The 25151-nt window shown below is 39.0% G+C and overlaps 1 protein-coding gene across 3 annotated transcripts in view; it reads right to left on the bottom strand.

The window, feature by feature from the left end:
- The window catches only part of RPS6KA2 (ribosomal protein S6 kinase A2), a 298921-nt gene that overhangs the window by 166560 nt on the left and 107210 nt on the right, over positions 1-25151 (bottom strand). Inside the window, exon 1 of one of the 3 annotated variants that reach the window (XM_013186790.3) lies at positions 543-1342. The exons of the other annotated variants lie outside the window; for them this stretch is intronic. Within the exon in view, the coding sequence (XP_013042244.1) occupies positions 543-641 (99 nt within the window). The 5' untranslated portion in view covers positions 642-1342. Of the gene's footprint in view, positions 1-542; positions 1343-25151 lie in introns of those variants that run through there. 3 annotated transcript variants of the gene reach the window in all.

The following is a 25151-nucleotide window of genomic DNA, read 5'->3' as shown; positions in this document are numbered from 1 at the left end:
AAAAGAAAATACCAGGATGCAGGGAAGAGATGACAATTGTAAAAATCTGTGTAAGCATGAGAATCTATAGAAAAACAAGTAAGAAAATCTGTCTTGCATTCAATATATATGCAAAGCATTAGTAAATTGATCAATTATTTGAAAATCTAGCACTAGGAAAGAATTATATGCTTGCAGGGGAGGAAGACTGAAATACAAGGCTATTACAAGTCATGCTGCCATTTGTGCTAATTTAAGTGAATATGTAATGATTTCCTACTACTTCATGATGTCCTGAACCAGCTTCCTCCCCCTGTGCCAGGCTGATAAAAGGATCCTTAGCAACACACTATATATATTATGCAATGTATTGAACGCTACCAAGGAAAAGCCCTGAATTACACCGAAACAAAGAACATCAGGTGCGAGCAGCAGCACCTCCAGGGAAAGACCACCTTTAACTATTTACCGTGTCAGCAAAGGCAGACGCTCTCTTGTACAAATCTCTGCTAGCAGTGTGTAACGGTATTTGCTACGTATAACAAAGTTACCGCGGATTTTACCTCAAATCTACTTAGGCTCGAGCTCTTCGACCGAGACTTCTTGCGGAGATAGACGGAGAAGAACCGCCGCACCGTGAACTTCTTCATGTTCATTTCCATTGCCCCGTCCGAGCTCCGGTGTGGAGCACGGCGGAGCTGCAGCACGGGAGGAAGCTAGCGCATCCCAATTGCCCCCTATTTATATCCACAGGCAGGAGGAGATCCACTGGAGCCGCCGCTTCTCTTCATCCAGCCGGGCTCGGCTAGATGGGTGAGGTGAGAGGTGCGCTGCTCGCTGCCGACAGGCGCTACGCTCCGTCCGTCGCCTTCCCACTGTTTACATTTCGGTGCTGCAAGCCCAACTCTCTCCCCACTCCCTCTCCCCCTCGCCTTAGGTCCTACTACACCCAATCAGGCTCTGCTGCCGCTGCATGCATAATCAGCTCCGGCAGATGACAGCTCCCCAGTCCCAGGCGTAGCAGGTTTGAGATACATATTAGATGCGTCTGTGGCTTTGCACTGCCCTCCTCTCTCAGCCAGGCTTTTTCGATTTCCTGGTTTCTGAATCACATGGGGAATAGGCACACGCTGCACTTCTGTTTTTAGCCCGGAATTTCGCCGCTGCTATAATTACTGAGGGCAACGGTGGTCAGATCTGAGAAGAGGCGAGCTCCTGCACCAGAGCCTCTCCTGGGAGAAGGCTGAAGGACGCCATGAACCCGCTGTCGGAACAGGGGGGTCTGTACCTCCTCTCATCCTGGGGACTGTGCACAGTAATGCTTCCCACACCCTTAAATCAAAAGCTTAAAATCCTATTCATAGCTTACCCACCAGCTCCACATTAAAATACCTAACGCTGGCACAGCTCTGAAAATAGAAAGCACACTCTAAATGGGAAGTATTACTATTCTTATTGTACTACAGCAGGGAGCTACAGCCCTTCTCAGAGGTTAAATATGTACATCTATTTACAGGCTGCAGTTTGAGCTGCTCGCTATACTGGAAGCATGCATATTTACATCTGCCCCCACCTCCACCCAGCATAAACATATTTTTCAGCTTTTCTTCAAGAACTAATGAATCTGAGTGTGATCCAGAGACTGAAGAGCTTTCTCTGCCTGCCATACACAGCTTGGGCTCCTTGTCCTTGGCAGCTTTTCCTTTCTGACTAGCAAGGAGCATCCAGACATGCCTTTCTCCCATATCCTCATATGGAAAGTGAATGTCTCTGATGACTTATTAATGACTCAGATAAATAAGCCCAAAGAGAGCTCACACCACTACAGCCTGAGAAAACTCTCAGAGGTTAAATGACAATACCTCTCCAGTCAATCTGCTCTACACAGGGGGAGTTGAATTTTGCTTTAATTGCATGTCTGGGCTCTGCCGTGAACCACGGTGGCTGGTCATGCCTGTCGCTACCTGCTTTGTTTGCAGGTTCTCTGTCCCTCTCATTTGTTTAAAGCTCGCCATAGTCTTTGTACCTGGAAAAGCAAGAAAATTAAAACAAGTAAAGAAGTATTTTGGCACTACATACTCTTTTACCACTACAGCTGTGTTGGTTTCTGGCTAAAGACCCTGGAGTGAAGGCAACCAGCCCAGCAGAAACACAGCTATCTACAGATACACCAAAACCCTTTTCACAAGCAATAAACAGGTGAAAAGCAACATGGTGACCTGATCTCACCAGCAGCAGCCTGACTGGAGCGAGGGCCTGAGGCACTCGCCTCACCCCAACTTTATCCATATGAGTCCTCAGCTTTTACTTGCTGTTTCATTGCTAGTGCTTCTTTCTGCGCCCTGCCCTCTGCCTGCAAAAGGGGCATCCTTAGCCTTGCTTTCCTGATGACAAAGGCTTTTGAGAGCCACAACCATTCTCATGTTTGTAAGCCACTTCAGCTTTAAATAGTAATCAGACTAATCAGGGTAGCTCCCTGAAACCTTCCCCTCAGGTATACAACAAAGTCCTACCTGGACACTGACATCGTGCACAGATGATCATTTCCCTGCTCTCAGTACACAGGGTATTATCCTGCCCTATGTAAGAAGAAGCAGTATATGAGAGGCTGCTGCTACTTAGGCTAGCAGATTTGTCACAGCCTTCACTTTCCATTAGGCAAGCAGTACTTTAACATGCAAGGACACGTGGTCACCATTAAACGTACCTGTTCTGCAATAAACATCCAAGATTATGCATGCTACAATTTATTACCTATCAATTACATTTATTATGATCAGAATTTTGTTCTTTACCCCACACACACACAGTTATGATGAAGTAACAGTTTATTGTGAGCATCAGAGTAAAAGCTGACCTTTGATGCTACAGGTTATACTGCAATGTTAACAGCATCTCCAGGCTAGGGGGGCAGGTCTCCTCTTACATCCCTGCTAAGATCCAGGTGCAGGCATGGAAATAGGCATGATCTGCTTGTTTTCTTACTCTCCTCCCAACAGGTGATTAAGGATTAAATACAGAAGGATAGATAACCACCAGTGCCAGGACGCTGCTCTTCACCTATGGGGCAGCAGAGCAATAGAGGTATTGCTGAATGCGTCTTCCAACTGTAAACAGCACAAGCAACTAAGTTACAAAAATTTACAGGAGAAAGAGTACAAATACAGAAATCAAACAAAAGGCGTGAGCATTGAAAACTAAGCATAGGGACAAATATCTGAAAAGTAAATTCTACTGCAGTTGCATTCACATGGTAAGCTTCTGGGACAAGTAACTTAGCTTTGCTTCAGAACAACAAATGTGAGGAGGTGTCAAAAAATAATCTCAAACTTTCAGCTACTGAGACAACATCCAGTTTTCCCAATGATTTTTTCTTTTTTATTTTATTTTAAGGTGCAAGCCAAAAAATAAATTAGATCACACTGGAACATTCATCATTATATTTATAAACTTATAACTGTCAGATCAGCTTGCAACTTGAAAAAAATTCATTGCACTTAGAAATTCATGGCTGTAAAGTATTAACAGCTCCCCTCTGAGTAATTTTAACTGCTGAGGAACTGCTGGAAAAATAAATCCACTGAATGTTTCCAAGACAAAAATAAACAACAAAAGTGGTGGAGGGAGCAAATAATGCATTGATAACAAATATTGATACTCTGCATTCTGAATTATACGTTTTAAAACTGCAATAATATTTGTTGCAGCACAAAATAAAGACAATAAAGAAAAGATCATGGCTGCTCCCAGTGAAGTTAATAGCAAAATAAAGTTTATTTCAATTGGAAAAGGGCTTAAAAAAACAAGCAAACAAAAGAAACCCAAACCCAGTATTCGAAACAAACTCTCCAAAAGAAACCACTTGAAATTTGATATCAGACAGCCCAGGTTCCAAATTTTAAAAGTTAAAAAGAAAATTCCCAATAATATCCAATGAAAGCTGAAGGACCTCTCCTTATGTTTGCAGATGGACCATAACAACAATGTTAAAAAATTGAAGGACACGGTCTTAGGAAATTCACACAGGGCAGCAAAGAAACCTGCATGGAACCAAAACACGAATGCCAGCAGCCGATGCCACAGGAATCACCGATTTCTAAAGAAGTAAAGTAACTTGAGCCTTTTTTTTTTTTCATGAAAGAAAACACAAATCAAAGACATCTACCACAAACCATGGCCTAGACTATAAAATTTCTTAAAGAAATTCTATACTACAATATTATACAGCATGTCAGACCCTATGACCAAAATGGACTTTCTCATTTTTATGTGAATCAACAGTTTATAAGCAAAACCAGAATGACATTGCTACTTGAGCAAATTAAAGGACCACTGTAAAAGTAAAAATACATAAATTGATAGTATCTTCCTTGCGTATGCGATCAATATTAGCTATCCTTCCTCAATAAGTTCATGAGGAAAACAGAAAATCATAAAAGCATCAGAGACACAGACGCTATAGACAGACCAAATAAGATTGGCAGAAAACAGCATGCAGAGAAATTGAAAAACAGAGTACCGTGATAGAGGCCACAAGAGACAATGCTACAGAAAAGGTGAATTACACAGTACTGTTTATGCTGTCATTAAAGAGAATCAGGATCAAGAGCAGATGTTTCCAAGAGACACCAACGAGCAGAACACGGAATAATACCTTCCTCAAGGTGATTAGTTGGTACGTGACTCTCAGTGATTGCTATTGCTGATCTTGAAGGCTGGGCAACTTTCCATGTGGCTTTTGTTTCCTCAGTGAGCAATTGAGGTGGTTATTTTTCTTATGATTTTTCTTTTAAAAAGAAAACTAATGGGCAAGAAATGCCTGATCTCATTACATCAGCATACCAATCTGGATCCCAGCCTTTCCAGCTGCTACATCTAGTTATATACCTTGTCCAGTTCAGCATCTTGCTTACTGGACTGTAGTACTCTCACAAAAAAAGGATACACTGCCCAGCCAGCACTATGGAACACAGGCCACAGCTTGCCATCTCAGACATGCTTCTCACTATCGATGATAAGCAAGTGATCATCAAGAGTCGCTGAATGGGGATGTAAGAGAAGTTTCCAGTAGAGGTAAAGGTTTCCAGGTCCCTTCAGCCATTTTGCAAATTAAAATTACTGCTCAGAAGGAAGAAGAAAGCAAAGTCATACATCTCATCTAACTGCGTCCAATGAATGGGTACAGTTGGGAAGCAGTTGGGAATGCAGACTGCTTGCCCGCCATCTTCTCCGCTCCTTGGAGCAACGCAGCAGACCTACAGTATATGCTTAATCTTGTACATGTAATAATAAGGCCTCAGGAGATTAGGCAAAGACAAGGTACCGTTTATATATGCATACCTTTAATTCCTTAATTGCTAGAAGCATTATCCAACACTGGCAATTATATAACAGGTTGCTGGTGTGAATACAACTGTAGCAATTATAGGAGAGAATGGCTTCCTTTGAAAAGATCAGTTTTGCTCAATATTCTGGTATTCCTATAAGTAGATTCCATTCAACAGCTTTGAATGTTCTTGAAACTGATTATCAAGATAAGTTCTAGCTAAACTTGAAAACAATATTTCATAGGAATGCAAGTAGCTTAGATGGAAAGTCTTCTGTACTTTTCTTTCTAATAGACTCCAGCAGATGAGATCAAAAAAACATAGTGGCAGTGAGAGGGTGAACAGTCTCTGCACGTATCACGCTGGTGCACAAGAGGTCTCCTTGCTGCAGTTGCCTAAACATCTACTTCTTCAACTCCTTCTAAACACTTAATAGTCACATGATAATAGAGTAGTTCTGCTTCCGAAGATATCATATGGGGAGCACTATAAAGACATATGGCCTGTTCTTATTCGTGCACAGAAAACTGGGACTGCTGCAGAAATAATAGCTCGAGGACAAGATAAGATTTGGTTGAGTATTCAGCAGATGACAGACGTTTTAACTCTCACAAAAGCATCTTGTGTTAGTGCTTGAGCATCATATTGGCAAGCGTCGTAAGTGCTGTATTGACTGCTCCCATATGTGTTTTACTACTTATAGACTCACACTAACATGCAACAGCATCACTGGCCACATACATGACAGTTTGATGTGGTCTGTTTCTAGGATGGAGATCAAGTCATCTAGCAGTCTGCCTTGAAAATGGGCCAGGAATAGTATCAGATTCAATTTTCTTTTTATTGATGACTTTTACGGACTTTTGCTTTCTTGGATGATACCAGTCTTGCTTGGCGTTTGGTGCCTTAGACAAAAGTACAAGACAAAGAACTCAACAATCTCATTTATATTACATAAGCTTCTACTCCAATGCAGTTGAAGGAGATTGCTAAAGATACAATTCTGCTTTGGATAATAAGCAGAAAGTCATACTCCTATAATGGATTTGAAGTTTTATAGAAAGAAAGATGCTACTTCATATGAACAATCGTATCACATGAATATTTATGAATATCCACTTTGCCTGAACGTTGTACAATACAAAACTGGATAGCAGAATTTCATTATGTGCAGCATATGTTTACTATTTATTCAGACTAGCCATGAGCAATACTAAAAAGGAGTACACTCATTCGAAATCTACTAGTAAGCAAATTTAGGTTCTGGAAGATATACACCTAACAGGAGAAAGCACACAGAAGATTTATCACACCCTATTTTTACTTTTATTAACCATCAAAAGACCAAATGGACTAAACTGCACTAAACAGAAAAGCCAGACCACAGCTTGCCCATGAAGTCCTGAAAGACAAAGAAGTGCAGAATGGGGCTTAGGAAATTTCATTCAGGAAAGTATCAACTTTAGGAAGAACTTTTCCCTTCTATTAGATAACAAAAATACACACTGAGGTAGAAAAGCAAATGAGGTAGATATAAAGCATCATATGTAGCTGAGCTGACTGACCTGAATTAACATCCTTCATATCTGAGACCATTCTGTATAACCTGAAAAAGAACCTTGTTCTCTCTATGCCTAGTTGCAGTCCATGTGCAAAACCCAGTCACATCCTGATTCCCCATGAGAATGGGGGCATGGATTGCACTTTTTTTTTTTTTTTAAACTTATTCTTTCTTACTGGCGTATCATGTCCTTAGTGAAGAAAAAACACAGATTTTTAACTAGAAAGGAGCCAGACTGCACTCCTTCCAGTTTCCTGATTTTGACAAATGGGTGCGTAAATTTGGGTCCTTAAATGCACGTACCTGCACTGACATTTACCCACATCTTTGTTTCAGATCTCCTATAAAATGGAACTGGAATGCTCTGCCACTTCACAAGAGCTGTTTCAGAGTAAACACAATGATCACCATTATGTGCTCATAGTCAAAATTTCAGTTTAGGCTTAACACATACATGTTAGTTTTGCTTACAGAACCAGATTAACTGTAATGTCAAAAAAAAAGAATAAATAGATGACATGCAAATTTACCTTGGTAGACATTATATCTAGCAGGGCAAATGATATATTGAATATTTTCAAAATATATGACACATCTAATGCCTGCCAAAAATCAAGATCAAGTTTCTGTGAACACCTACCCCACATTAGACACCACAAAAACAAAATTCATAAATCAAAAATCAGTTGTCACTCTTGAAATCTTGAGCATTGGCTTCCTTCTTGTTGGGATTCTTGTATTTTTTATTGGACTAATTTTGAAGGCATGCTTTAAACTACTGTAATAGCAGTACTTAGATTACAGACACAGCTCACAGCTTGCCCCCACCCCCCCTTGTCTTTTTTGGAAATAGAAACTGAAGAAACAGAGCAGAGAAAAAAGTCTGAAGTGTTGTGATACACCCCCTCTTACTTTCTCTAATAGTTACACAGGAAGTGTGAAATTGAAAAAAAAACACATGTAAAATCATTTCAACCTTCAAAAAAGTTGGTTAGATTCCATCTGACATTTACAAAACCACATACTGATTTCACCTAGTACAATATCCCATTTTACAATGGGATTACAACGTCCCATTTTACAACTAGCAAACTAAAGCGAGTATTAAATTTGACTTCCATCCACTTTACACATGAAAGCTAAAAAAAATTCACATCAGGATTTCATAACAGCAAAACAGAAAAGGACATGGGAACAGGACTAGCAAAAATGACTATGTTAACATCTACTCTAAGATTTGAAGTAATTTCATGAAGAAATAAAACCTGAATTTTTAGAGCTGCTTTGAAATCATCCACATGCCCTGGATGTACACATATAACTTCACAGTAGTGAACAACTGTGGCAACATATGCATAGCTCACTTGGGATAAAGTAGCCTCCATCCAATAGTGCTCTAAACACACAAGGGTAAATGACAGGACATACCCCTAGCATGAGGGCTATGTGGGTCCAGAGACAGGTGCAACAGGTCAGTGAAAGCATCTTACGTAAAGACAAGAAAGGCAGGCTATATAAACGTCACCTTGTTGGGTTAGGACTAGTTGCTGTTACAAGGTTGAAGGCTGGTTTAATTTAGATATGTTCAGTATGTTCCATGATCTCTTCCTGTAGCCTTACCTGAATTCAGCTACATAAAGTGTCTCCACCTCTAAACCACAGTGCCACAGCTTTCATCTAAGCCACCAGCTAGCAGGAAGTACATGCTCTTTTTGCATAAATGTTCCTGCCCACACTGGAGATGATTCTTCTTAATTGATGCTTCCTCAAATGTGGGAGAAATTTCAACATCTTGTGTATGTCTTCCTACTCTTCTAACAACTGTGTGAAATTTGTTGCAAAGAGCACTTACAGAATATGAAAAATTAAAATGTCTGATTAATCTAATGATAACCTAATGGACAAAGAAAAATCACCTAAAGCCTTGGACATCTCTCACTGAATTTAGTATATCCTTTCAAATCCTTAAATAACCCTATAATTCAAAGAGGTATAAATAGAAATAATCAACACTATGTATAACACAAACACATATGAAACAAGAATCTATTGCCCATATGTGCAATGCCAAATTGGCAGTTTGTTTTGTCTGTTCTTCCTCAAGCAGAGATAAAAATGTACAATCAATCCTACCATAACGTAAGCCATACCATTTAATACAAGTGCTTATATATGTGTGTGTATATATATGTATATATATACACCTTATATATATACCCTCAGGAATACTGGTTAAAATACTGAAGAACTTCCAGTGTCTTTGTTAGCGTATATACTATGTGGGAGAATGCATACTTGTGGCCAAGGTGTCATAAAACTCTTTTCAAGTGAAACTGTCTACCTAAATACATATTTCAAGCAATGCAAAATACGTGTTAACACAAAAATCTTAAATTCATTACTTCACCAGTAATCTGACCTTAACTTTTTTTTTGAACCAGTGAAAAATCCTATAGCAACCACCCATCTCCAAACTGTGAACTTGACATTAATGTCACAAAACATCTAAAATTCATAAAACGTGCTGTGCATAACATGTGTACACATTATACATTCACTGAAATGTGTCACTTAAATCCTAATGACATTACTGGGATTTGTCTCTGCTCTTTCCCTGAGTGTCCAGTGTTCAATCTTATCCTGCAAAGCAGTGTTGGACAGAACGTCTACCCATTAGGAGACTGGCAAAGACTGAGACTGTTCTTCAGCTCCCAAAAGAGAAAACAGGTATCTATCTCAGGTAGGAGGAACAAACAATGCAGTTGCTATACAGCCTTGTAACAAGGTTCCTTCTCCCTCCGTTACAGACACTTGAAGGACAGTTGAACAGCCTAAGAAACAGCTGCAAGCAAGGTCACCAGGCAGCCTTTCCCAAGGAAGAGTGACACCTCTGCAGGCACAGGGGAAGGTAGGGCATTTCAGGAGCGTGATGGCCTCTGCAGTCTGGCTGCCAGGCAGCAGCAGCTGCTCCCGAAGGGCAGGTGAGCTGAGAGCAGAGGTGGCTCTGGTGCAGGCCATTCCCTCACCCACGGGCACCATCTCTCAGGGCTGAACACGGCTGGCACAGCTGGTGCCGGTAACAAGGCCCACGGGCACCCCCAGCCATGGTGAGTGGATGGGCCAGGACCAGGATGCAGGCAGGAGCAGCAGGAGACATGGCAGCTGACAAGGCTACAGTGCGAGGGGCCCAGGCCGGAGGCAGAGGCCAAAGGCTGGGCTGGAGGCAACCCACGGAGTACTTTCAAGGAACCCACCCAGGGCACTGCCTCATTTTTGGCTTGCTACTTACAACATTTAATATAGTATCGCTGTTAGCAATTTCTTTCTCAAGTAAAAGAATAATCTATTATGATGATCCAAACTACTTCTTACAAATACTAGGTATCCCTTGAAAGCACAAGGAGTAACAGTTAGGCCTGGCAACCTGCAGGGCCTAGTCATGTTATGCTGGTGGCGAGTTACTGCTCTCATTCTCTTGAGGTAGATCAAGGCCTACAGACCATTCATTACAAGTGCTATATAAAATAATTCTTTCACTGCTCATCTGACTAGCGTGGTGCTCTTAACAAATACAGGCTAGTATGTTTTGCCTATTATTTTTAATTTGCTTTAAAATAAACCCACACAACATTCAGACAGTATTTGACCACCACACACCTGTGATTCACTGTGAGCCTTGCAGTTTATCTTCTAAGCAAAGTTTCTTCTCTAGCATTGACTGTGGCACAAGAATAGAGTTCAGATAACATCCAGAGGAGCTGCAAATAAACTGAACATCTTCGGAACTGAAAACTGCTTGACTTTTTGTGATTTTACTACGTTCTTAACATTTACAACATCTTTTCCCTCTACCTTTACTCCTTCATCCTCTCCTCATCTTCTCTCTCGCTTCCTGTTACTCAGATCTTTTCTTCAAATGTGTGACTCACTTCTTACCTTCATCCCTCGTCTTTACTCAAGAAAGCTAAAATAACAAAAAATAAACTTGAGCTCGAAGGCAGAAGGATTGCTTTCAGCTATCTGACTTTTAGGGACTACTTTATGGCACCTGTCTAGAATTCAGAAGGTCCAAAACATACAAGAAGAAAGATGAAGGAAGAGAAAACAGAAAAGGAGTCAGAAGACTCTATGTACCATTTACATTCTGTGCCAGGCTGGAAACAGAGATAAATCCTTTCAGCAACATGGCTGATTTCTGCAGTATTATTGCATGTCTTCTAGCACACCTAACTTTAACATCTCTTGGCTTCTAGAGAAATAGAAATACACAAGAAACATATTATTTCACTGAAGAAAGAAAAAAAATATATATATATATATATATAACTGGCTACCTCAGTCCAGTTAACCTACTGCAAGACAGATGTAGATGTTAGAGATACTGGAAAACAAGAACTAAATCAAGTTCTTCGTGGCAAGGAAGAGTGAAGCTAAAGCCACCTGCTTCTCATAGAGCCAGTAATGGGTTTGGAGGCCCCACAGAGTTTTGTTGCATTTTAGACAAAGATCTTGGGGTGTAACAGAGATGTCATTAGTCCTGGCATAGGCCCATCACTTGTGGCCTCACTCTGCCATCTCCAGGCCACCATTTCCTTCTTCCTTTCTATTGGTATAATTAATTCACAGCCATGGGAGGAACCAAACTAGAGAACAGGTCCAAGTTAAAATTGAACCCAAACCCACCCCAGAACATTACCTTTTAAACCAGTTCAGTTCCCTGATCTGATTCACTGTGTGGCTATACAAGTGTTTGTGCCAACCCAATATTGGTTCCTGCAGTGTGGGCAGGAACATGTGCTTGTGAGTGGCTCTTCCTTCTTTGGCCAGGATGGGTTATGCCAACATAAACTGCTTGCTTCCCAGACACGAAAGCGGCATGCTGTTGCTGCCTGACCCAGCAGAACTGGAGTCACTGAGTAGACCACATCAAACTACCCCTTAGAGGATAATGAAAGTTAAGAGAATAGCTCTGGCATAGACAGAGCATTTTAAAATCTCCTAAAGTATTTCTTCTTTATAAAACCAGCAGAAGTAAATTAGCTAACAACATACAAGAACTGGAACCATGAGCTGCCATTATATGTGTTAAAAACTTGAATCTATAATTGATTCTCAGCCTGTTTAAAAGGAAAAGGATTTTATAAGGGTGAGAAACAGTAACCTAGAGCTGCATTACAGAAATTCAGGAGGTTACATGACTGTTTAATTGACTCAGAGGTGCTGATATTAATACTTTTCTTGTCAAGCTATTCCACATTCTGCTACATCTGTATAACTGCACACACAAACACACATCTCTCACAAATCTTTGCATACAAGTGTAGTATTTATGCTGGTATATGCAGAACTTGAGTACATTATGTGCTACAGGTCTGAGATATTAGTGATTTAACTTAATTATTGCTAGCCCTATATCATCTCTTCAGAGACTGCTACTAAAACAAGAGAATGCAATGAGACTCTCAGGGACAGAGATCTTCAGATTTGCTTGAGCTTGCATCTTTGCCATCCGAGAATAACAAGTACCTTCAAGTCAACCAGGGCTCAAGTTTGTATATATGTTCTATTTACTCATTTTCATATTCTGTGTATCCATCTTGTTGCACACAGGCTCGATAGTGGTTCTCCTAATGAGGAAAGTCAGAGGCAGATCAGTCACAGGGTCACACAAGCAGATCTCGTCCCTACAGGCAAATGTCATCTCTATGTTCACGGCAAATGCAAACCAAATGACCCAAGCTTTGCAATTTGGATGTCTTTGATGCACATCGCTCAGTGGATTTGAGAACCACTATCGAATGGATTATGGATGTAACCATAAGCAGTCATTCAATGTGCAATTGCTCAAAGTATCATAAACTTGGTTTAATGCCATCATAAAGTCATCTCATGCAGTTAATTGAAGTTTCCAGTACTTGCAGCTCCTCTTGTGAGACTGTCTAGAAACTCACCTTCCTCTAATGGTGAAAATCCTTGCTGTAGTGCCTAGTACAGATGTATTACAGCCAATTTAAAATCCTTTGCTCCTATGCCAGCACCTTTCTTTAAATTAAATATTTCTTTTCCCTACCTATAAGCAGATTTTTTTTTCCCAAAGAGTAATCATATCCTCTCCCAATCTAGACTTGACTGTGCTAAATGAGAATGGGCTCTTTTAGCCTCCCCTTATTCAAGTATCTCTCGTGCCTCTGTTCCAATATACAGCCCTGTCCTAGACTTGGTCCAGTCTTCCTTGTACATGCTATTAGCAGAAGGTTTTATCAGAGCTCCAGTAGTAACATTAATTAGAAATTTTTTATCACAATAAGCACTTCAGTGTGTTCCTCAATTTTTCCATGACCATTTCAGATTGGTGGTTCACTGCTGCCCTGTAACTGAGCATCATACAAAGCCCATCTTCCTCAGTGGTATACTCTGAGATTTCTATGCCGGTTGTGTACTCCATGGAGAGAGAGACACCTCTGAGATCCCTTCTTGGTGTCCTCTGAGATACACAGGATGAAAAGGATTATTTATCTTCTGGAATGCCTTTGCATTAATTGCAAAAGGACCTTAGACAATTATCTTTCATTAGAAGCCTGACTTTAGCTCGCTAGAGTGAGACAAACTCCTTCCTCTGGTATGATTTAGTCCAGTAATTTACTAACTTGCATTCTACTTTTAATACTACAGAAATTAACATCAACCACTTTTTCTATACAACAATGCGATTCTTTGTATTGTTGGCACCTCCTAATTCTGCGCTATCAACAAATTCCACCTGCCTTTTCTTAGCTTTAGTTTTGATGCTGCTTGTACAAATATTAAACCAGAAGGATCTCAGATCTCTCCATCAGGACATCTGACAGGAATGACCTTCTGATGCTGTACATATTCCTCTTGGCAGTGTCTGTTCTTTCTTTTCATGAAAGGTTATATTCTTTTTGGGAGGAGGGGTGAGGGGAGAAGGAAGGGAGGAAGGTGGAGAGGTGGGTGACAAAATGCTGAAGATTGCATGCCATACACAATAAAAGCAGAAAAGTATCTAAAATCACCCAAAATTTAACTTTTTAATGGCATAATTTTAAAAGGAATTCTTACGATTTTTGGATTTTGACAAAATCTTTAACACACGTGGAGCTAGAAATGCCATTATAACCAAAGTGTTGTTAATTACTTGCTGTGTTAATAACATGCAGCTAACTCATAGCTGGATCTAAGGCTCCTTCCTTCACCTCATGCCAGCTGGAAGGTAGAAACTGGCAACTACAAAGACTTTTACAACTCTAAAGCAACATTTCACGCTATGAATTAGTTCACGTGCATACCTGTCTTGGAACAAAGGCATGCTTATTTCTCAGGATACTTTAATGACACACTGTGAATTTCACATCTGCTCTTTCAAGGCACCTCCAACAGATCAGCAGAAATGTCAAGCAGCAGTTATGAAACAGAGGTAGGATGAGACAAACTTTTGGAAAAAAGACTGACAGAATAAAAAGAAATTAGACACTCATCAACCTTTTTCCCTACACGTGCTTCTCTCTCAATTTACTTTATCAGGAAATTCCAAATAGTAACCTATATTCTCAGACACATGGGAGGTAAGAAGTAGTGGAGAGCAAAGAAAAGTTTGTTATGCTGCTAATTTTGAATTAAGAAAAATGAAGTTGCTTGACCACTAGATCTTGTTCTGTGAAGCCATGTAGTCACTTTCCCTAGCCATACAGCATTAGATCAATTGTATCCAGTGGTGAATATACAGAGTTTTCTTGTGCCCAAAATTCAGAGAGTACCACTTCCTTTTTTTCCCTCCAGACAGTTGGCTAGAAAGGAAAGGCTTTCAAGACTCAGGTAGGAGATCAATTTAAAAATAAATAAATGTTGGACTCCAAAAAAAAAATCAGAAAGCAAACATTGCAGCAGATAAGTAATCTCCCTTTTTCATCCTTGAAGGCTCCCTCAGGGTGGGAGCCCACTTTATAATCTCTCAATGAAGTCATTAGCTGTATTACCACACCAATGAATTATACTGACCTTTTCTATATATCTGAATTCTCCTATTAGGTTTTAAATTTTATGGAGCATTAAGAAATTACTTTCAAAAAAAGTGCTATTTCCTATTTTTGTGCCTCTTGGAATCATTACCAGTGATCAAAACGAACCTTGGTCATTTTATCCTAACAGTGCATTTCTTCCTTTGATAGATATGCATTTCTTTTAAACACACTATGAACTTGGAATTTATTAATGCTTGTTTTGATGATAGCTTGAACATTGCTGTGAGAAATTTTCCCCTCAGAACCACTAGCGCATAATCTGAATTTTAACTTAACCTTGATTTTTGTTTGGATACGTCTTTAGGCTTTTTATTTGAAAAAGAAGTTAAGCAATCACAGAATAAATACTACCATCTAATATTTCTTAGATAAATTTACTGCTCTTAAATCACTTCTAAAACTTTTAAGTTTTAAAGTCTGTGGCTCAGTAAAAACTGATCTGAAGATGGTTAATATTCAGTAGTTCTTAAATATATGCAAAACTAGGTATAAAAAAAAAATACTCAAAATTTCCTGTGAAGTTTCAGAAAAACTCTGAGAACATTTCTTAAATGGCTAGCACATTCTTTCTTGCCATGCCAGATTTTGAATTATTTCGTCATAGCAGGATATAATAGAAATCATGTTAATGTGAATGGAAAAGGGATATCTGCATATCTCTAGCCCAGCTGCTTACCTAAAGCACAACCATTGTCAGCACTAGGTCGGGCCAGCTATTTGCTTTTCGAGCTAAGCCTCAAACATCTGCAGATGAAAACTACACAGTTTCACTGGGTGACCTAATCCATTGCTGCTCTACCTGGTATGTCAAGGTGTTTTTTTGTTTGTTTTTTTTAATCTCCAGGCTAAGCCTTGTTCAGTGGCACTTGTGGCCACTGACCACAACTGCTTTGCCTGTTGCTGCCATGAAGAGTTTGGCACCTTCATCTTCTGACCACCCTTCATGTAGATGTGGACTGCTCTTACATCGCTCCCCTTAGCATCTTAATAAACAGTGAAAACCCAGCTTGTAAATAATGTGTTTTACGATCTGTCCCTTCACAGTCTTTCCATAACTTCTTGACACAGGTCTTACCAAAATGGATTCTATAATATAGGACATAATCATTAGTAATAGCGACAATGACCCACAGTTATTTTTAAATTAAAAACATTTTCATAAAACTTGTCACTAGCAGATATGCATGTTATGTGTTGTGACTAATATCGTGAAATAACTAAATGTAATTCTTTAAATTATAATGATAATTAGTCTAATATATACAATCCTCAAAAGTTTAAATCATTTAAATTCAAAATTTCAAAGTAAAGTCATATTTTCTCTGCCAGAACTGTCATCAAAATTGAAGCCTGAAAGTTTAAATTACTTCAGCATTTCTTATTTATAAGTATATAAAGCCCATTTATTTTGCAAAATTATTTAACTAGTTGTAGTTTTTACTTTCCTTTGAATGTGCTTTTCAGTTTTGCAAGAATCACTGATGAAGCAGCTCAAGTATTTCTCAGCTCCATGCACCTCAGCATCAGAACTAAAAAAAAAAACAAAACAAAAACCATACACAACTACTAACTATAGCAGCATTACTTTCTCAATGCTTGTACAACACTGCTGCATCAAAACAGACATAAAGCAATTGACCCTGAACCAGAATTTATTGTTGCTAACCTTTATGCAAATATGATAAGCAAAGCTGTGAAAACACTACCTATATTATTTAAAGTAGTCATCAAGGTTACATAGGATTTCTTGTACTGATCAGATTAATGTTCCTTACAACTCCGTAAGCAGCATCTTTTATTGACCAATAATTAATGCTTCAGAAAAAGAAAACAAGCCACGGTTCACCTAGACAGTTGCATAATACCACCAGAGATGATGGTGGATGATATTCTTTAAACTTAGTTTCATTCACGTATATCCTGACTGATAATGCAGGATTACCTTTCTTTTGGCTTACACAACTTGAAAACACTTTTGAAATAAATTATCCTTTACTTAGTAATTTCTCAGCACAAAGGGTGCTTGCTGCCGTAGCCTCTTCCAACAGCAAGTTTACTGTGTTACCTTTGATTAGATCTGAATTTAGTGTTCTGTAAGGAAACTTTTCCTGAAGTTATATGAGCGTGCAAACGATAAGGTAAGATAGTAATTTTTCTTTGTTGTGATTTTGAAGACACTATTGATCAAGATAGACAATCTTAGCATTGTTAATGTATTAACTAAATTTTGACATATCTCCAGACATTTGCATTACTCTTTCTGGACCTTTGCTATTTTCTCTGTGATTATATTTTCAGATAAAATACACAGGATATTAGGAATCTCTTATATTACAGGTGCATATGTGTTTTCTGCATCTTTCTACAGCTTTTCCCAAACATCCTACCTTTTGAACTGTTCGTGCCAATGGCACAGACACAGCCAGTGTTACTCACAGTTTGTTCCCAGTTTTAAGCAGGCCCCCCATCAGCTAAATGACATAGATCAAAGTGGATAACAGCAGAATGTGTAACGTATGGAACGCTCCTATTTATTTTTCTCTATTTGTAAACATACTTTTCTTTGTTTTAATTACGGCACCACATTAGCATTGTTCTAATTGCCTTCTTCACCCGGAATACATATTCTAAGCTATTGGCACTTAGTTTCTCAAATCTCAGTGAAGTAATGCCAGCAGCTTCTGCAAATCACTCTGTTCACTTTCCAATGGAAACAAAACAAGCCTCATCTCTCAGCCTGACTTTATTTTCTGTAGCCATGGGAAGATACCATCAAAAACTGCACCGTTTAAAAGACAGAATTAAGGAAAAGGAAGAAAAGTTGCCTGAAAAATTCACATATCCCAGGAAAAAGGAATAACTGCTGTGAACCATAGCATGAATATTAGCAACTAAAGTTTGGAAAATACAAGAACATCATATATATGCATACCTGATGCTGGCAGCTAACAGATGGGTCGTGCTGGGCACAAGGCTACCCTCAGCCCTCAAGGACCAAGGGCTCATTGCCTAACCAGGTCAGATGCTTCATAGTGGGAAATGCATTCCTCACAAACACTCTCATGCATATCCTTTTCATATCCTATCGTTATGTCTATATCAATAGGGAAGCAACATGTTTTCATAGATATTAAGTACTGAGTGTTGAATTCATAACCAGCTGTGTTTGAGCTCTGAGACACTTGGCTAGTGCAGCTAATGTGCACAGGCTAAGTGGACAACTTGCTGTTATGAGCCCATGGTTACTATTTACAATTTCAAGGTACAGAAAATACACTTATTTTTCCCTTCTCTCTTGCCTATGATCAAATTCATAACTTCTCTTTTAGGGAGGTCATGAAGCCACATTGAGTATCTTACAATCACTGACATGATGCACATTTTTGTTCTTAACTTAAATGTAGATGATTTGGCCTTCTGCATTGCTTTTACCTGTGTCTGAAACCTAGCATATTTCCTGATGATATCTTGGTGGAAAATGAACAGCAGGTCTAATGCTCATACAGACAGATTACACAGAAACTCCATGTCAGCTTTGTTTTCCAGATGTTTCAGGGAAGCTGCATATCCTTCTTAAGGATATTGAAGGCAAACTCCACACCCTTATTTTCCAATGGGAACTTTGCTTTTTGGAATCCTTTAGCAGGCAAAAACCACAAACAGGTTTTCCAGAATATTAAAAATAATTGAGATAATGTAAAGCTAATAGATTTTAGCTTAGAGGGTTGCAAAGAATAGCCTGTCATTGTACAGACAGCTCTGTAATAGAGCACCTTGTTAATTAGAGATGATTCACAAATGACTTCCGATAGATTCTGGTAGTTCTGAATAGCAATGATATTTTCATACTGAGCTCTTATCTACTTAGGAGTAATGAAGCTTTAACTTTAATTAACAGTAAAGATCCTTTTTTTTTTTTTCCCTGTAAGTCCCAGCAACACTGAAGTACAGAAAATTAGCATGCCTCATAATAATTTTCCATATTTAGAGCTCTGCACTTATGGTTTAGCTTTTGTAATATTTCCCACCAGAGGAAATCTAAGTACCTGAATAACACCTGTCCATGAGAAGCCAATATTATTGCTGCTTTAAATGAAGAAACAGGCAATGAGGTGGAAAAACTGTTTGCTCGTGGCCTCTAAGCCAGTCCATGAAAGAGTAAGAACAGAACTGCATCCATCAGCATACAGGGTCAATTGCTTACAACTGCATGCCTCATCACATAGTGCCATCTGCTTCACTTTATGGGCATCCACCGCTTTGGGTCATGATCATTACAGTTGTGCAGTCTGACATTATAACACCTCTTTGCTACTAAAAGAGGAGTTCCCACACTGTCTCCTTTCCCCTTCCTTTCCCTTACCTTGCTAGCACAGTTATTTGCACCAGGGAGCCTGCAGTGGATTAGTCCAAGGACCTAACCCCGCAGAGGAGGAAACCTACACATGCAAGATTTCTGCTGGTTTAGCTCCCTGGAACTTGCCCCCGAGGGGCTGGATGAACTTCAGGATCTGAGCAGAGATGTGCAAGATCAGGACAGCTGGCCACAAGATGGGCTCTGCTACAACGCCAAACAGGACTTTAAGTTGGTATTACCTGGCTCGGAGACCTCATACCTTGAGCTGTCTTTGGCACTAAGTTTTTCACATCCCAGAGCAGCCTTACATTAGGAATGATGGGGCTCCCCAACTTCTGCCTGGAGTCTCCAATAGTAAACGTGTATTTGTGCCTACGTACTGTGTGTGCATAAGGGGGCTCAGTTAATGCACTACTCTCTGGGGTTGACCCATGCTAATGCGGTGTGGAAGACCAGAGGAAGGCTGAACACACGATTGCATGCACACACACATTAGAATCAATGGAAAGATCCTCTATCTATCCTGTCACCATATCTGTCTACCTGTGAGCCTACGGGACTTCCAAAATGTTTCCAAACCTGGTTTGCCAGGCTTTGAAGCATGACACTAAGTGACTTTAATTACTGCTTGATGAGAAAAAAACTTGATGTGAAGCTTTTAATTCATTAATCGATACAAGCAATGACACAACGTCCCTCCCCTCTTTCTGAAGAGGGAGGATGTAGGATGACCTGCATCCAACATTATACTTTCTAAAAGATTACCACAAAATTCCTTAAGGTTGCTTGCCAATAAACAGATTTGCAGGATTCAATACTGTGAATCATAAGGACAACAGTAATGCTATAATTGCAAAACAAAAATAAAAGAAACAAACCCCTCTGAGTCAACATTCAGTATCTAGAGTATGCAAAGAAAAATATTGTAATCACCTGCAAATTTCCATCTCCAATTACATTAAGCGACAAAACGAGAGAGTACGTGCAACACAAATGCAAATATTTAGCCTTTCTACTTCATTTAGGACTTGTGGCAAGTATTTACAAGCATGTTACCATTTAATTCAATAAAAAGAACTGTATTCAAGCAGGGGGTTTTGTTGTTGTCGTTTTTGTTTTTTTAGGATCAGAAAGGGATTGCTCATCTCCAAAAAGCCACCTGCATAATTCAGTTTTCTCAGAATCAAGACCTTTTTCCAGTGAGCTCTTTGGAGAAATTGCATGTTCTCTATATCAGCATTAAGCACATATTAGGTGCTTCACTAATACAAAAATAACAGTGCAAAAATCAATAATGACTGCATTTCAAATTGAAGAACTAAAACGTCTTGTAAAATACAGAAAGAAGCTAATCAAAGGCATGACAGACAAGCACAAATAAAGAAATCAGAACTTTTGATTATTTCAAATATAATGAACAACTAACAGCTTATTATATAACAACATGTTCCAACAGTTTGCCTTTCATAACTGGCTTCACTGTACATCTAATAATATGATGATATATGTAACAGCATAAAAACTTAACTTTTTTTCTTTTCACTCACCAGGTTTGGCTGTGGACTGTGGTTTCAAATGCTTTTTTTTCCTGTCATATTCACTGATCTGAGTTTTACCAGATCCCAAATTAAAGAAAATATCTCCTTAATGTAAGTTAAGAGCTGACTGAGATTAATTCAGGGAAGTCTAAGACAAAGAAAGCATGCTTGTCAGAATCTAACTTGTATTTAGCTTTCAACAAGCACCCATGCTAAGGACACTATAACTTCAATAAACAGCAAAATCATCAGCATATTTATCATTTATCAAGGAAAGTTTTGTTACACTTTCAACTGAAGTCTTTCCTTTTTTCAGGGAAAAAATTCAGGTGGCAAAAAAACCCAAACCCCTCAAATCACTGTGTCTTTATGCACTGTGCTTTAAAAAGCAATTTTTCAGTAGGTGCTTCCACAATAAAGTTTTTTAATAGAAAACGTAACTGACAATTCAGTTTTGTTAGAAACCCTCCTCCAAAAGCACTTCATTTTCTTTAGATGCAGTAAACTTGCTTGTTAGAAAATAGTACAAACACCTACCCTCACCTACCCTCACATTATAAGTCTATAAAGCTCTTTACTAAAGCAGATCTGAAGTTTCAAATTGTTACTTTTTCTCCACAAATCTTTTTGTGACACAAAAAAAAAAAAGAACAAAGAATAACAACTGAACCATAAAAGTCTCTTTATACTCTTTATACATAAATACATTTATTGTCCAATATGGCACTTAGATTTCTACAGCACTACTGCTGTCACCTCTGGTGGGTTTGCCAGGGCACATTGTAGACACTGTAATATGAAAAAGTCTCAAAATTTTTTTTGTAAGGACTTCTATTTTTTTTTTCTTTCTTTTTGCTATATAACTAAATCCTCATATAGCACATACATGCATCTGATCCCCATCACACAGTGGTTATCTTGAAAACCTGCAGAATCATTCTAGCTCACGTGCCAGCCTCGTGTCGCCCCAGCGTACAGCTTGGGATGGTTCACAGTGAGCCTCCCAGAAAAAGCAGACCCTGAACATGGAGCACTCAGGGAGGTTAAGGTTTGAAAAAGGTCAAAGGCTTTTGTCTTGCATACTGGAAGTTATGCATAGCAACTCTCACATCTGGAAAATGAGATAGAATTGCAACATTTAATTTTAAAGCTCATTTTGATTAGCTTTTTGCTTAAAATTTCTTTTAAGAAAGCCTACTTTGTTTTATCTATATTACCTGTTCCATAACCTTTTCCAGGTCTAGGCAGGATTCTGCTCACGTACTTTGTAATGAGCCTTCCCACAGTAATCATAAAACAACAGACAACATGACACACATCTACAACAGTTCATTACTTTCTGTGCTTCTCAGCACAATTCTTCTTAACCCTTCTCAGCACCTCCTTTTTCCCTGTGCATAATTGTACTTTTCTAAAGGCAAAGCTGGATTTCAGCTGGGTCTTCATTCTCTATCATGTGAAATATCTTATTGCTATTGTCTCAGTTTTTTTGTAAAGGATCCATGATGTTAAAGACTCCTCCTTTAACAGGATTTCTGCCCAGTGACACACACATGGCATTCTCTGAGTGTGTGCAATCACATGTGGTCCAAAAACAACAGCTAGATACATAAAGCAGATGTGTCCAAACTAAACACTGAGAAAGGAGTGAAGTAGAATCCAGAGTAAAGAAAGGATACTTTTTTAATTTCAGCTGAGGTAACTGGTAAGCACATACTTAAAGGAAGATTTACTCATTCAAATGTGGGTGCTTTGGGTGGTTTTTGGCTTTACACACCTGGTCTGAAAACTTAATTATACCAGCATACACCTGCTACACTCATTATTTGGGTGGTACTGTTAAGCATTAGCATCAACAATTTTTCAAAGACAAATTCCAAAATACTGTTGCTTCTTTCATTTTCCACTAACATTAATTGGAAACATAAAGAAATCAGAGTGCTACTGAAATCCATGGGGCTGAATGAACCAAAAGTATACAACAGCAGAATTAACTCTATATTCAATACTAAGAGTACACTGCCAGCCAGGTGTAGTTAGTTATAAGTTGATAACTTACTTTGTGAGCAGTCCACTTGAAATCGAGATCCGCAAGTGCAGTGGAGGGCCATTCAGTTGAGCATGAATCAGCACACCAGAAAGGGGAGCAGGGGAGCTGCAACATTACTCATTTTTGTTCTGAATCATCTACACATTTATATGAATTTAATATCATAACTACTTGGAAAGCCATGCACATTACGCCTCTTTCCCCTGTAGCCTAAAATAGTCTGCTGCATCCAAAATTTTGGTTAAAGCCATGGGACTTCTATGTCAGGTTTTCATTGTTCTCACATTGAATCCGAGTTTCATTTAAAGCAGTGCTCTAATTTTGTGCCAACAGCAGTCTCATCTAAAAATTTCCCCCACTGGAATGACAATTCCTGTTTGAAGCATTTTTCCCTCTCCCTTATAAACCAGGGAAGTCATGACAGTTGTTAACCACTGGACTTAACCTTATCAAATGACCAGGGAAAACATTAACATATCCCCAGTTCAGAAACCAAACAAGAGCTTGCAAAATTTCTCAGGGAACCTTCTGACACATCAGGAAAACTTTCATGGGCCTCAGTTCCAGGTGGAGACAGAAGCAGAAGAGGCACAGGGTGAAGGGCAAGTTATATTTATTCTCAAAAGGAAAAGAATCCTGCTGGAGTCAATGCAGCCAGCACGGCTCTGCACAAAGGCTCTTGACTTCTTTAGTTTTAGGTATTTCCATGAAAAAAAATAAATATATATATATATATCAATATAGATCACAAAACAAATAGCAGAAATTCTTCCTCCATTATGTGTTTTTCATCGACATGGAAATAATAAGCAATTCAACCATCTTCAAATATTTATCAATCTCATTTGATTAGACTGCTAATCCTAACTAGGATCATCACACATTGGGGAAGTCAAACTGATTTCTTCTCAAAGCCACAGCTTTCAAGAGCTATGCAGCAGCTTAGTCAGTTGGACTTTCTGCTGGAGACACATTCAGCAGAGTAAATTTTGTATTAGCCACTGATAAAACATTGCCGTTTTTAAACTTTCATTATTGACTTTGTTCTCCAATTTTGGTTCAGAAATCTAGGGGAGGGGACAGGAGAATAGAGAAGAGTAAGAAGAGGTTGCAGAGCAAGCAAGAGTTAATTGAATGGACATATCTGTTTAGACTTTGTGCCACTGATTCCTGCTGTAGCATGAAACTTCAAATTTCAATTTTCAGTAAAAAAAATATGCTAAGACAAAGTGAAAAGTGTGAACACATTTACACAGAGTATCAGAATACAGTACTTCATCCTGTCTTTTTTGGAAATAAAACCCAAGAATCAGTTAGTAAGAAGTTTTCTCATCATATTCCTTACTACTGCTCCTGCAATAATTTTCTAGTAAGGATAACAAATATCAGTTTTGTTCCTACATAATGACACAGACACCTTCATAATGCTTATGAAAGACAGTAAAATGTTCCACATAAATCTTTGCAGGACTGAGTCGCATAGTGCAATAAATTATTTTTAATTCTCTAAAACAGTATGCAGATGACATCGCAGAATTACACACACGTCATCTGGAATGACAGCTGATGCTATTATAGCGACATTCGGAATCAACACAGAGTTAGTGCTCAGTCCCCTATCAGCAGATCTCACAGATTTATGTGCTTCCCTGCCTGCAGATTTAGGAGATGATCCTGAATTAGACTTATTCCCCTTGCATCTCAATTTTCATGCAGAAGAAATTCACATGCAAAAGCAATGAGCTGCATGATGCTTAGGGAAGCCGGTCTATAAGTTTCTACATAAATCTCACTGACTGCATCCATTACAGAGCACTTTTTAGCACCTCCTGAGTTTAGCCGCCTCCCTACTCAAAGCTGCTTCACAAGTAATGGCTGGGCTGTGGCTGTTTTCAAGGCAGGACAATATATGACATCACCTACAGCTGAGCAAATTTACATTCCCACCTGAAGTCTCTTCTCATTAAAATAACATAGGGCAGAAGATTATAATTAATACAATCATTATCATTTAACTACAATCTGCCTGGGCCTGGCCTGTTATTAGGAAGAGGACTAAAAGTGGATAAAACTATTTGCACCTCCTCCGTCGTGCCAGAGGGAAGAAAAGGGGCCACCATGCAAATAGATGCAGTCCCAACACTTGCGCAGATCAAGAGGTTTCTCTTTTCTACTTCAAATCTTGGAAATGAAAACTGACCTGAATTTACAATATTTGATAAGTTTTGTTATGTTATTAATTTCCGCAGCTGTGACAGAACATTTGGTCCTGTACAGGGCCAAGAAAGACTGAATGGTTT

This window comes from Anser cygnoides, chromosome 3 (genome assembly GCF_040182565.1).
Source record: "Anser cygnoides isolate HZ-2024a breed goose chromosome 3, Taihu_goose_T2T_genome, whole genome shotgun sequence".
NCBI classification, from domain to species: domain Eukaryota; kingdom Metazoa; phylum Chordata; class Aves; order Anseriformes; family Anatidae; genus Anser; species Anser cygnoides.
Note: the sequence above shows the minus strand (reverse complement) of the source record. Positions and strands in the feature narration are given on the sequence as shown.